The 13,832-nt window shown below is 36.6% G+C and overlaps 1 protein-coding gene across 1 annotated transcript; it reads right to left on the bottom strand.

Moving 5' to 3' along the window:
* Positions 1-10,104: 10,104 nt before the first annotated feature.
* LOC129869819 (uncharacterized) lies at positions 10,105-11,825 on the bottom strand. The gene is made up of 3 exons (XM_055944421.1): positions 11,418-11,825; positions 10,917-11,279; positions 10,105-10,671 (listed from the first exon to the last, which is right to left on the bottom strand). Exons 1-3 carry the CDS (start codon positions 11,823-11,825, stop codon positions 10,105-10,107), a joined length of 1,338 nt encoding a protein of 445 aa, XP_055800396.1.
* Between the last annotated feature and the right edge of the window lie 2,007 nt (positions 11,826-13,832).

The following is a 13,832-nucleotide window of genomic DNA, read 5'->3' as shown; positions in this document are numbered from 1 at the left end:
TTGAGAATATTCACTATTTGTCAAATCATTTATAACCTAACTTGGGGATATAACCAAATCCAAAGTCTATATAGTTGGGAAATTAATTTCTTCCCACTTGATAGGTCTCCTTGTGGTGACCTTAGACCTTGTGAAATTAGTTTCCATCAAGATAGTCTGATTCGATGTATCATATAATTTACATCTAGTATTCAGAGTAGACAATAATTTAAAATAAATTCTATAAGATAAACATATAAGTTCAGAACCAGGAGCATAATTATAACCATGCGTCTTAACATTTAATGTTAAAGTATCAAGAATATCAACATCAAATAAGGACAACTGAAGATTAGGTTGTGTATTAAAATAAATTATACCATAGGCCACAGTAGATTCAATTGAACCCATCAACGATTGTCTAAAATTTAAATTTCTAGTATCTCGTAAAGAAGCAAGAAAGGTTTCAGGCAACCGTTTAAGAGAGAGAGGCTTAAAAAAATTTGAACCATGCCAATATGCATAAAATTGAATTTTGATCTATAAGTATCAACATCTCATTTATTTAATAAACATATAGTTTTCTCATTAGAATTAAGAGCCAAAGATTGTTCAGTTGTTTTTATCAACTGTTTGGAAGCAAATTTATCAAACCAACCATAATCATATATGGTCTTAGTATCAACTTTTGGAATCGTCCATTTATTTAATAAATCGAGATCTTGAGGTATATCTACCTCTTCTAATCTAGTACTTTTAGTAATTATTTCTCCAAGATCCATAAGAAAAGAAATCATATCTATGCCACATACTTCAGATCCATTACATATCTATCATGAAAGGTCCTAGGCTTTGATACCATAAAAATCAAGATCTCCAAGGCTGGCGGTAGTCCGCACGGCCATCCAAATCTTGATTGAAATAATATCCTTAAGCTTAAGGGAAGGTGGTAATTCGCACAACCAACAAGAATAAAATCAAAATATGAAAGATTTTTTATTTAGCTTTATGCCTGTATGGAACCTTTCACCTGAGTAAGGGGCCCGTCAGATATTCCTATACATACAATTATTGATCTAGCAACTAGCAGTTCTAACAGTGGGAAATACTGCCCTTTGTTCTTCTCTTCTTTTTCTTATCGTGGACTTACACCACCAATATTTGCTAGGCTAAATAAATAAAGTAGTGTCGGAATCGACTGTACCACCATCTCAGAACCAAGTCAAGAAACTATGATAAAAATCTTCTATATTTCAATTGAGTCTGGACTTTCATGACGAACACGCAATAGAACTTAGATACCCAACATAGATATGAGATTTCTAGCCGGACATAGTCACGATTATGGAGAAAGGATAAAAATTAAAAAGTAAAGATAGGAAATTAAAAATACCTTAAGAACACGATAGCTTGCCAAACTTGAACTTTTATTCAATCCATTGTAAAGATATATTACAACAGAGATAAAAATGTCATTACCACTTCTGTGGTAAAAGATGTTATAAAGGAAGAAGGAATTGACGAGAGTGGAAATAAGGTTGAACAACTTAGAGAAAAATCTAGTCAAGATGCAGTATATACACTGATCCTCACTATTTTTGAATATTTCAATGGTAGATTTACCAATCGGAATGAAACTCTGAGAAACTTACTGAATGGGCTTCGATGTAAGCATTTAGGATAATTTAGATGGTATAATGACACTTTTTAAAGTTAAATAATGGACTTACCCGAGAGTAACCTCACTTATTGGAAGTCTATATTTATCGATGGCCTTCCCGCATTATTTGCAGAAAGGGTTAGAAAAACTCTTAGGGGAAATCTCTCTGCAATTCCCTATGACCAATTTACTTATGGTCAGCTAATTGAAACTTGCACTCAAGAAGGATTAAATCTATGCAACGAGCTAAAATTAGCTCAACAATTGAAGATCAACAAGAAAAGAGAGCGGTCACAGCTTGGAAATTTTTGTAGCCAATTCGGAGTTGCCGGCATTTCTAATAACAATGATAAAAGGTATAAGAAACACAGTTTCTATAAGGGAGATGGCCCTGGTAGACCTTATAGGAAGCATCGTCGTTCTAAATGAACTAGATAAAAGCGTGAGGCTAAGAAAGCCCACCGTAAATCAAATAGATTTGCAAAGAATTTCTCTAAAAGAGACCTTAGCAAGGTTAAATGCTATAAGTGTGGTCAGTATGGACATATTTCTCCAAATTGTAAGCTTGCAAAGCTTAAGTAATATCTTCATGACAAATTTTATGGTTTATTATACACTTCTGGTTTAGAATCCGATTATTAATCTGAGTCAAAATCTAGGTCTGAAAGTGAAGTTGAGCTTCTTGATTTTTTCTGATAATGATAAAATTATGCCTAAGAATTGTGGTACTAATTGTACATGTGATAATTGTCCTTGCAAAACCGATAAGTTTTGTAAACTCCAATCACAATTTAAAGATTTAAATGTCAACACAATTACTTCTGAAAATGTGATTAAAGGGTAGCCCAGTGCACTAAAGCTCCTGCTATACGCAGGTTCTAGGAAAGGGCCTGACCACAAGGGTCTATTGTACGCATCCTTACCTTGCATTTTTGCCAGAGGCTGTTTCCAAGACTTGAACTCGTGACCTCCTGGTCACATGACATTAACTTTACCAGTTATTATTAAAAGAATTTTTTGATGAAAATATGAGGAGTAGATCATTGATATGGCATCTAGCTCCAAATCTTCTAAATCTTTTAAAACATCTAAATCAAAAAATGATTTTGATTCAAAACCTTATTCGATAAAAGAAGTTCTTGCTCATCTTGACAGAAAGGCTGATACTGTAGTAAGAGACACTTCTTTTAATGATTTAAATATTGAGATTGAAAAACTGACAATGAGATTAAAGCACTTAAACAAAATTAAATGATTCATGATCACAGAATTTCTCAATTAAAGAATGATGAGAAGGATGATTCTGCATAAACACCTCCTATTGATAAAGGGAAAGGTAAGGTTGACGATAAAATGGGAGAACTTGAACTTATTGATAATTCTAAATAAAATTCTATTTTACGAATGTTGCAGATTATAACTGCTCATAGATAATATATTAAATGTACTATTTTAATCAATAATGAATTTACTGTCACTAACACTGCAATGATCAATAGCGGAGCAGATGTTAGTTGTATTCAAGAAGGGTTAATACCCTCTAGATTCTTTGAAAAAACTACTCATGCTGTTAAATCTACATCTTGACATACTTTAGATATAAAGTATAAATTATCTAAAACTCATATTTATCATAATAAAGTCTACATTCCTCATTTAATTTTATTAGTAAATGATCAGACACATCCTCCAATTATACTTGGAACTCCTTTCATTAATGTCATTTATCCATTTTCAAAGATTGATTCAAAAGGATTTACTACTAGTTATAAAGATAAAGAAATATCTTTTACATTTATAACTGAATCAGTTACTAGAGATATTAATGCTTTGATTAATATAAAACGAAGGCATGTTAATTCTCTACAACTTGAAATTTACAATATGAGCATCTTTGATACTTTGCGTCCTGCTAAGGTACAGGAAAAATCAACTTGATTTCTGAACAATTAGCCATTGGTATTTGTGCCGATCATCCAAGTGCTTTCTGGATTAGAAAAAATCATATTGTGTGAGAGTCTTAAGAAAATTTCTTTTAACTTCTTCAAGATATTCATTAATAATCTCACTTTTATCGCCTTCCTGAACTGAAGTTCTTCGAGCAATATGCTTGACGAAATTATCCGCTACCAATTTTTTTTGAGGTATCACCGCATATTCTTAAATCTTTGCTCGAATTTGATCTATGAGCTCTTACCCGTATGACTGATTAGTTTTTGGATCTTATTTTATTTCAGAAATTGTTATAATAGGCCCAATACAAACAAGAATTCTTTTTGCTAGGGGTAAATCCTACTTCAAGGAGCCATTTATGAATTCACGGGATAGAGAATTTAATGAAAACGTATATCTGATCAATTTTTTCTAAATTACATACATGATCAGAGAGTTATAACTCTGTAAGGAATGAAGAAACCTTAGTCCATTCTTTGTACAAATACAAATATTCAAACGGTAAAATCTTTATCGAAGGTCCATGAAAAGTCCACCATTCTAAGAACCAATTTGGAATTGGTCTGTCAAATATTTTAGCACAAAATTTATATAAACAAAGTGTGCTTATGTTTATCATTAATATAATAGAAAATCTTGTTAAAGACCTGGATATAATACCCATAAGTAAAGTTTATGTTCATTTTATTTACACAAACTTGTCTTTCATTCATAGTGGAGATTCCCCACTCTTCTACAAATATAATCTATTGATAATCACTTTTGAGAAGTTATAAACATTCCCTTCTGTTGAAAAGTATTGGAATTCAGCATTTCTAGTTTTTATTAATATGGTTTCATAATAAGTTTGAGTCTTATAAGATTCTTTAGGGAAATATAATCCCCTTACCAGATACCATTGTAATATCTTCCATGGTTTATCTCTTCTCTGAATGTCAGAGTTTTCCAAAAGAAATATAATTTCTTTGGTAGGTCCTTCTTCATAATATTTATGGTCATCAACCTCTTTGAACGTAGAAACAAATGTATCACTTTGCTTATTTGATTCCAAATATGCCTTTAATTGCCCATATAATGGACTATCTTCTGTAATATCTTCCAGATTAATTGTATGAGTATTATTCATTAGAGCTGTCGATGATGCTGCTGCTTCCATCTTTTAGTTTATCAAGCTCTTATTTCCCACCTTAAGACTGAAAAATTATTAGATGCGGATGAAGAACTGTATGGCGGTCTTTGTGAAGGGGATGATCTTTTCCTACCTCTGCCTTTATTACCTCTACCTCGTATAAGAGACCAATGAGGGTCGTTTCTTTCCATTCTGCAAACGTAGCAAACCATATTAGTGGAAGTCAAAATAGTCATCTGTATCAAGATAATAAGGTCCATTGTCATGCTCATAAGATTTTTTTTTATGGGAACAGACCCTACACGAGGCTCCTACCTCTCGTGCACAGTCAGGGGTTGAGCATCACCCCCAAGCCTTAACATAAAAATAAAATAGAAAAATACAAGGAGGGGGACATAAACCTTACCTCCGATCCTATGTTGGTTCATAAGTCGGCTAACCTATTAAGGTCGGCTAACTCATCCCCGTAGCAAAAAGAGCTATCTATAACTAGAAAGCAGTAAACCTATGAGAGGACTCCTCCCGATACAAGTCGACTAAGAAAGCATAAATGAGGGAGATTCTCCCTTTCCATGAGAAGACAAGAAAGTAACCTACACTAGTCCTATTCAACTATGCTATGTACCATACATAGCTAAATTGAAGAAGAACAAGTATATGAACCTTCTATCTCGCATGGGGTGAAGAAGCTCTTTTCATCTTTGCCCTTTTTCGTCTTGTCGTACCAAGTGAGTCCAGATGGAAGGATGCATCAACTTTAAGATCATGATTATAGTAGCTATGGAGGATGAAAAATGGAAAGAAGTGTAACAGTCAGCAGCTTTGGAGCTGTATCAGTCAGCATCTTTGGAGTTGTTGTTGAGGATGATATGGTCCTGAGTTGCTGTATGTAGCGGATGTAAGTGGTGCAGCTGTGGCTGAACTGCTGCTTGGAGATCCAACTGTAATAAAAAACTAATGAGGCACAAATGCTGAAGCAGTGCATCCACAATGTTGGAGATGCAGCTGGGATGTCCAAGTGCTTGGCTGCATTTTGTGTTTCTAGATTGCATCTCAGCAAGTAAGTAGCATCTTGTAGTAGCAGTGTGCATGATCTTGAGGGCTTCCAGGTTATTGTACTCCAGTGTTGCTGTGATTGTAGTAGCCAGCAGAAGACAGTTTGTAATGGAGCTCTAGTTGGTTTCTTTATTACTTGCATGCATTGTAGGAGGTATCCTGCAATAGAGAGCCCCATTAAGAGTTGTAATTCTGCTGATTCCTGCAAGTCTGCAATCTCCTTAGGTGTTGCATGTTGTTGGAGGTGTTGTGTATTATGTCTTGTATCCACAAATGTTACTTGATTTAATGTATCTCCAACTACCTGCAAATGCATAAAACCAAGCCAACCAAACAAAAAACTAATAGGCACAAACAGAAATAGAAATCCCCAAGTTGCTGTGGTTAAGATATAATTGCTGTGGATGGACCAATTGTTGAGACTGTATCTCCTCATGTTCTTACTGGTGTTGAAGCAGTTGTACCTGCACAAAGAGACACACAACAGGGAACAAAAATATAGTACTGCTGTTGCTGCTGCTGTAGCCCATCTGTTGCAGGTATGTGTTGATGTTGCTTTATGTTCTAGTGAGTTGTTGTATGCTGGAGACCTTGTTATTAGAGATTTCAATTGTGTATTATACCTGCACAAGTAAAAGAACCAGAGGAAAAGTACCTCCAAGACTTCTGCACAGCAAAAACTGTGCTGTAGTTTTGAATGTCCATTGTGGGCATGTAGTTTCTCCTTGTATGCTGCATGTTGTTGGAGTTGTTATATGTTGTGGCTTGTGAACATGTATCCAAGTGTTACATGCTTTAGTGTACCTCCAGCTATCTGCAAATGCATAGAACCAAGCCAGCAAGACCAAAAACAAACATGCACAAACCTTAAATCGGCTAACTTTTTCAAGGTCGCTCGACTAACGTCTTCGATTGTTCGTTGGAGTTGAAACTTCTTGGGCTTTGCAATTATTGTATTTTCTATTGTCCTTCAACTTTTGGAGGACTTTTCCATAAGTTGGAAGTTCCAAATTGAGACTTGCTCCATCATAAGACTTAAGTCGGCCAACTTTTTCAAGGTCGCTCCACTAACATCTCTACTTATCCATTTGAGTTGAAACTTCTTGGGCTCTACAGGAGGTGTATTTACTGTAATCTTGCCCAATTTGGAGTTCTTTTGGTGTTGCATGATGTATTTGTTGAGTGTTGGTGGTTGCCTCTGGCTTCTGCTGTTGCTGTTAGGTTGCTGCTGATGATGATTAGTGGCATTCACTTCTGCTGATGTAATGGAGCTTTTGCAATTAATGTTGTTGAGTTGATGCAGGTCTATGGTGGGTTGTTGGTCCTTAAACATTGTTCCTGCAAAATTAAAACCAACAAGAAGGGAACTCCTAGAGTTGAATGAGCCTCCACCTGCTGTTGATGTACTGTAGTTGCTCCATGTGCTATTGTGGAGTTGTTATATGTATGTAGATGGTAGGTGTTGCATGAATTCCAGGCTCAGCTGCTGCAACACCACCACATGGCTTAAAGTTGCATGATACCTGAACAATGAGACACCCAACAGTAAACAGAATTGGAACTTAAGCTTCCTTTTTGATGGCTGTTGAGTGTGGATCCATGTGTGTGATGTTGTGTTGCTGGTCTAGGTTGTTGTTGCTGTATGCTCTTGAGTGTTGTGATAGGTGGAAGTTCTTGTTCTTGGAGGGTGCAGATGTGTAGAGTACCTGCACAAGGCTCCACAAGAGGGCACTCCTACTCTATCTTTTACTTCTAGCATTGTGTTATTATTTCTACTGAAGTAATAAACAAGGGAGACTCTCCCCTTACAATAGGTGATAACTAGGTGGAATAAAGAGTAAAACAAATTACAAATAGATAGTCTATTACACATTTGAGAAATAGTTCAGTCAAGAAGATAGTTTGATCTTTTTTAGAGTTTTCCTTTTGAAACTTGCCATTCCTAGCTTGTCCATCTTGATGTAGCCCTTTGTTTCCTGTGGTAGCTGCTGAAGGTTGTAGAAGTGTTGTGTATCATTGAACCTGTGGCTGCATTTTGATAAGGTATCTGCAGGATGGTTTGCTTCTCTGAAGATATGTTTGCACTGAAAGAGTTCCAATTGTTGGACCAAAGATTGTAGCTTTGTAACATATCTGTGAATGCTCCAGGGTGGTTTGAGGTCTTGTTTCAGCCACTTAGTCAATAGTTCTGAGTCAACTTCCAATATCACTCTAGTATATCCATGTTGGAGACACCAATTGAGGCCAATAGCTGCTGCCTGCACCTCTGCCTGGTTATTAGTACCCATTCCCAATGGAGTAGCAAAGGCATATATTAAGTTACCATTATGATCTCTTAATATTCCCCCTGCTCCAATTTTCCCAAGGTTGTCTAATGCACTCCCATCAGTATTCAGTTTCACAATGGAAGATGGAGGTCTGATCCACATAACTTTGGTCACTCTCATGTCTTGTTGGCATTGTTCTATCATAGGAACCAGTTCCTTCCAGCTCTGAGGCCACTTAATGTAAGGGTAAGCAGTGTTTATCAGCATGTATAGGTCCTTGACTATGGAGAATTTAACTCTAGTAGTACTAGATTTCTTTCCTCCATATTTACTTGCATATCTATTCTTCCATATATGCCAACAAACAAAGATAGGAGTGGCCTGAAACATGATCTTATGAACCTCATTATTGGACTTGGCAGTCCACCACTTCATCAGGATGCTTCTCAAGGGGCAGGTCCCTTGCATTATCCCCTATGAGCTAGAGAAGTGTTGCCAAATATGCTTGGCAAAATTTCCTGAAGCAAATATGTGATCTACATTGTCCAATCCTGGTCTGTAACAACAAGAACATGCTGCTGGTACTACTCCAAATTGGACAAGTTTATCATTAGTAGGGAGTTTCTGTCTCAGAGCTCTCCATTGTAGAAAAGACACTTTGAAGGGAATGTTAGTGTGCCAAGTGCACCCATCAGTCAGGGTCTTGGCTCTTTTCTTCCTAACTAGTTCCTAGGCTGATTTAGAAGTGAAGTTGCCATGTGAAGTCAACTTCCAGCAGGCTTGATCAGCTGTGTTAGGGTGATAGTCTATCTCAGTGTCTAGTATCTGCTGCACCAGCTGAGGAGGGGCATATTTTCTGATTTTCTGCACATTCCACTCCCCATTCTCAATATATTCAGATACTCTAGTATTGTTGAGTCTAGGTAGATGGTTGTTATGATAAGCTAGGGGGCCACTACCCAGCTAATCATCCCACCAGAAACTGCTTGTACCTGAGTTGATGTGCCAGTGTATATGTGGCTCAATATCAATTTTATTAGCCATCATGTGCTTCTACATAATAGACTAACCTGTGTGCCATTTTTTTTATCACAGGATGAGCCCTCTGGCAGTACTTAGCCTTCAGAAATTCTCCCCATAAAGTCTTCTTAGACATGAAGGTCCAAAATTGTTTGTATTGCAAAGCTAAGCACTCATCTTGTATTTTCTTCATACCAATACCCCCTTCCTCCACAAGATAGCTGAGGGTCTCCCATGATGCCCAGTGATATTTCTTCTTCTCCTTGTCCCACCCCCAGAAAAAGTCAGCTATGAGGCCTCTAATCTAATTCATAGTGGTAGCAGTAGGTCTGATTGCAGACAATAAGTGGATTGGCAGTGATTGCAGCACTGATTTCACCAATGTTGCTCTGCCTCCATAGCTCAACACTTTAGTCTGCCATCCTCTGATTTTGCTTAGAACTTTGGACACCATACTTGTATAGTAAATGATTCTCTACCTTCCAATGTAGACTGGACATCCCAGGTAAGTAATGGGACCATGTGTACACTTGAAGCCTGTGATCCTGCTTATCCTATCAATAACATCTGGATTGGTATTAAGAGGAAGCATGAACTGGCTCTTGTCCTTGTTGATTAGCTGGCCTGAAGTTGTTTCATAAACCTTCAAAGTCTTGGTAATAAGAGTCATGGACAAGTTGTTGGTAGCAGTGAAGATGATCACATCATCTGCAAAGCTCAAGTGGTTCACTTGGGGGCCCTTTCTTTCCATGTGGAATCCAGTATATAGGTAGTGTTGGTTAAGATTATTTAGCATCCTGGATAGTACTTCTACTCCTATAATGAATAAGGCAGGTGACAAGGGGTCTCCTTGCTTGAGACCTCTTGTGGAATGAAAAAATCCATGTCTTGCCCCATTGATGATGATTGAATACCAGTTGTTAGACATGATCCTCCACACCATATCAATAATGACTTCTCCAAATCCCATCCTTCTCATACCATACAAGTGAAGGACCAAGAGACCCTGTCATATGCCTTAGCCATATCCAACTTGATCACTACATTGTCCCTATATTGGGTCTCTTAATGTTGTGAATAATTTCCTGTGCCGGCATTATATTTTCTGATATACTCCTACCTTTAACAAATCCTGACTGATTGTCTGAAATGAGCTGAGGTAGAATGGGAGCAAGTCTGAGACAAAGTAGTTTGGATATGATCTTGCTAGTGAAATTGTTGAGGGAGATGGGACTGTACTCTGACAGGTTGTTGGGGTGTTCAGTTTTAGGAAGTAGAACCAAACATGCATGAGATATGTACCTGGGAATACAGTGACCATTGAAGAAGTGTTGCACTAGCTTCAGCAGATCATCACTAATGATATCCCAGCATGATTGAAAGAACTTGCCACTCATGCCATCTGGCCCTGCAGCTAAAGTAAGACTCATAGAAAATACTACCTCCTTTAGCTCCTCCTTTGTAGGTATGGAATGTAGTAGTTCATTCTGCTGATCAGTAACTATCTTTAGGATGCATTTAATCACATCTTCATTGATTTGTTTCTCCTCAGCAGTAAAGATTCTCTCAAAGTGTGCACAAGCTGCACTTGCAATATTGTCATCACCCTGGATAGAGTTTCCTTGTTCATCACTGATCTGATGGATGAACAACCTTCTTCTTCTCCCTCTGATGATGGCATGGAAGTAATTGGTATTGGCATCTCCATCTTTAAACTAGTGCAATTGAGTTTTCTGTTTCAAGATGGACTGCTCTATCTTCAAATACCTGATGTACTGGGCATTTATCTGATTTAGCTTGGCTCTATTATCTTCAAATTGTCATTGATGATATTTTCTTCAGCTTGCATCACCTGTTCCTCAAATTGTTTGACTGAAGCAAATATATCACCATATTGATTTCTAGACCAGTGGCTAAGGGTATTAGAGACTCTTTTCAGTTTTTGATGGAAGATCCTCATTGGATTTCCATCCACAGGTCTTTTCCAGCAAGATCTTACAGTATCAAGGAAGTTTTTATTATCAACCCAACAGTGTAGGAACTTGAAATATTTGATAACATGACTTTGTCTTTCAGTACATTCCAACAGGAGAGGACAGTGATCAGAACCTATAGAGGCCAGGTGATTAAGAGTGCTCACTGGCATGACCTCCAACCAAGCATCATTGACCATGGCCCTGTCAAGTCTCTTCCATATTCTGGCATCTGCATCTCTCTTGTTGCACCATGTGAATTGTTGTCCATGAAAACCAAGATCAGTGAGTCCACAAGCTTCTATGACACTAATGAACTCAAAACTCTTGTTCATGTTGTAAGGTTGGCCCCCCATATTCTCTTCAACATGAGTAATTACATTGAAGTCTCCAATGGTGCACCAAGGTTCTTCCCTATCAGAGAATTGAAGCATCTTGTCCCATAGTTCTCTTCTCATGTAGTCTTTGCATTTGGCATATACAAAGGTAATGAGATATTGTTTAGGCCAAGCTGCATGGCTGATCTTACAGGTAAGCTGCTGTTCATCCTGATCCACAAGATTGCACACACAGTCTTTGTTCCAAAATAGCCATATTTTGTTGTTGGAGTTGGACATGGCATTATCTATTCCCAACTGAATTCTGTAGAAGTGGAGTTGTGATTTGTTGGAGAAAGGTTCCAGCACTGCAATCATAGAGAGCTTGTGGTAGTCTTTCAACCTTTGAAGTCTGTCTAAGGCACCTTGAGTATCAATACTCCTTGCATTCCAACAAAGTGTACTAATCATAATAACTTGTGGGATTTAGACCTTGTGTTGATGTTGCTTTTGACAACAACATTATCTGAATAACTTGTCAAACTTGAATTTTTATTCAATCCACACTAGAATATTTTACAAAGAAAGTTTTTAGAGAGAGAGAGAGACTTAGCATATTCGCTTCTGTCCCAAAATGAAAAACAATTAGCCATATATATAGGCTCATACTAGAAACATAAGGAATAAAAATGGGTCCCTTATTTGGGTCCTTAATACGGTGTATCTACCATTTATATAGTGTATCTACTATTTATATAGGGTGGCTGTCTCATTCTGCTTTTCCTTTCCCCTTTACAGTTGTCTTCAGAAATTCTTCCTTGTCTTGTAGAGATTGGAGGAAATCTTCCACCTTCTCTAGCTCATTTTCTGATAACATTGACCCTGGTCCATCGGACTGTGCATCGGCAATATCATCGTTGTTTGCCTCACTCTTCATTGAGATGTCTGATTTATCATATTGTGTTAGAGTCTGAAGAAAATTTCTTTTGACTTCCTCGATATTTTCATTAATCATCTTACTTTTTTCTCTTTCTTGAATTGAAATTCTTCTAGCAATATGCTTGACAGATTTATCAACTACTAGTTTCTTCTGGGGAATCTCCGCGTATTCTTGAATTTTTTTTTGAATCTGATCTACGAGCTCTTGTCCATATGACTGTTTATTTTTCTGATCTTTTCTGGTTAATTTATCCAGAAGTTATTGTAATAAACCTGATATAGATAAGAAAACTTTTTGTCAGGTGGTAAACCTTACTTCAGACAACCATTTATGGATCCACAGGACAGAAAATTTAATAAAAAAGTACATTTGATCTATTTTTCTAAATTATATATATGATCATAGAGATATAACTCTGTAAGAAATGAAGAAACCTTAGTCCATTCTTTGTTCAAATTAAAATATTCAAACGGAAATTTTTTTATCGATGGTCCATGAAAAGTCAACCATCTTAAGAACCAATTGGGAATTGGTCCGTCAAACACTTTAGCACAAATTTTTATAAATCAAGTGAGCTTATTCTTATCATTATTATAATAGAAAACCTTGTTAAAGGCCTAGATATAATCCCAATAAGTAAGGTTTATGTTCATTTTGTTTACACAAACCTGTCTTTCATTCATAGTGGAGATTCTCCACTCTTCTACAGATATAATCTGTTTCATAATTACTTTTGAGAAGTTATAAGCATTATCTTCTGTTGAAAAGTGTTGGAATTCAACACTTTCCATTTTGATTAATATTGTTTTGTAATAAGTTCGAGTCTTATAGGATTCTTCGGAGAAATATAATCCTCTTACCAGATACCGTTGGAATATCTTCCATGGGTCATCTCTTTTCTAAATGTCAGAGTTTTTTAAAAGAAATATATTTTCTTTGGTAGATCCTTATTTATAATATTTATGGTCATCAACTTCCTTAACCATAGAAGTAAATGTGTCACTCTGCCTTTTAGATTCCAAATATGCCCTTTAACTGCCCATATATTTGATTGTCTTCTGAAATATCTTCTAGATTAAATGTAGGAGTATTATCCTTTGGAGCTGTCGAGGATGATGCTTCTCCCATCTTTGAGTTTATCAAACTCTCATTTCCTAATCTCAAGACTCAAAAATTATTAGACTAGGATGAGGAACCATATGGCGGTCTTTGTGAAGGGGCTGATCTTCCCCTGCTTCTACCTTTATTGCCTCTTCCTCTTACAAGAGACCAAGAAAGATCTGTCATTCTTCAAATGTAGCAAACCATATTAATGCAAGTCAAAATAGTCATATGTATCCAGATAATAAGGTCCATCGTCATCCTCATAAGAATGAATAGATAATTCAGGAGTTTGCATTTCTTCTCTAATAATATCAGTAATTATGTTGTCCAGAATCATCATCTGAATATCTTTTCCTAAAGGTATTACCTTTAAGATGGTAATTAGTTCTTTGTTATCAAAGAAAGCTGCAAAATAATATATAATTAATTGTTCA

The sequence above is a fragment of the Solanum dulcamara genome, chromosome 10, assembly GCF_947179165.1.
Source record: "Solanum dulcamara chromosome 10, daSolDulc1.2, whole genome shotgun sequence".
Lineage (NCBI taxonomy): Eukaryota > Viridiplantae > Streptophyta > Magnoliopsida > Solanales > Solanaceae > Solanum > Solanum dulcamara.
The sequence above is the reverse complement of the archived record's forward strand: the minus strand, read 5'-3'. Positions and strand labels throughout refer to the sequence as shown.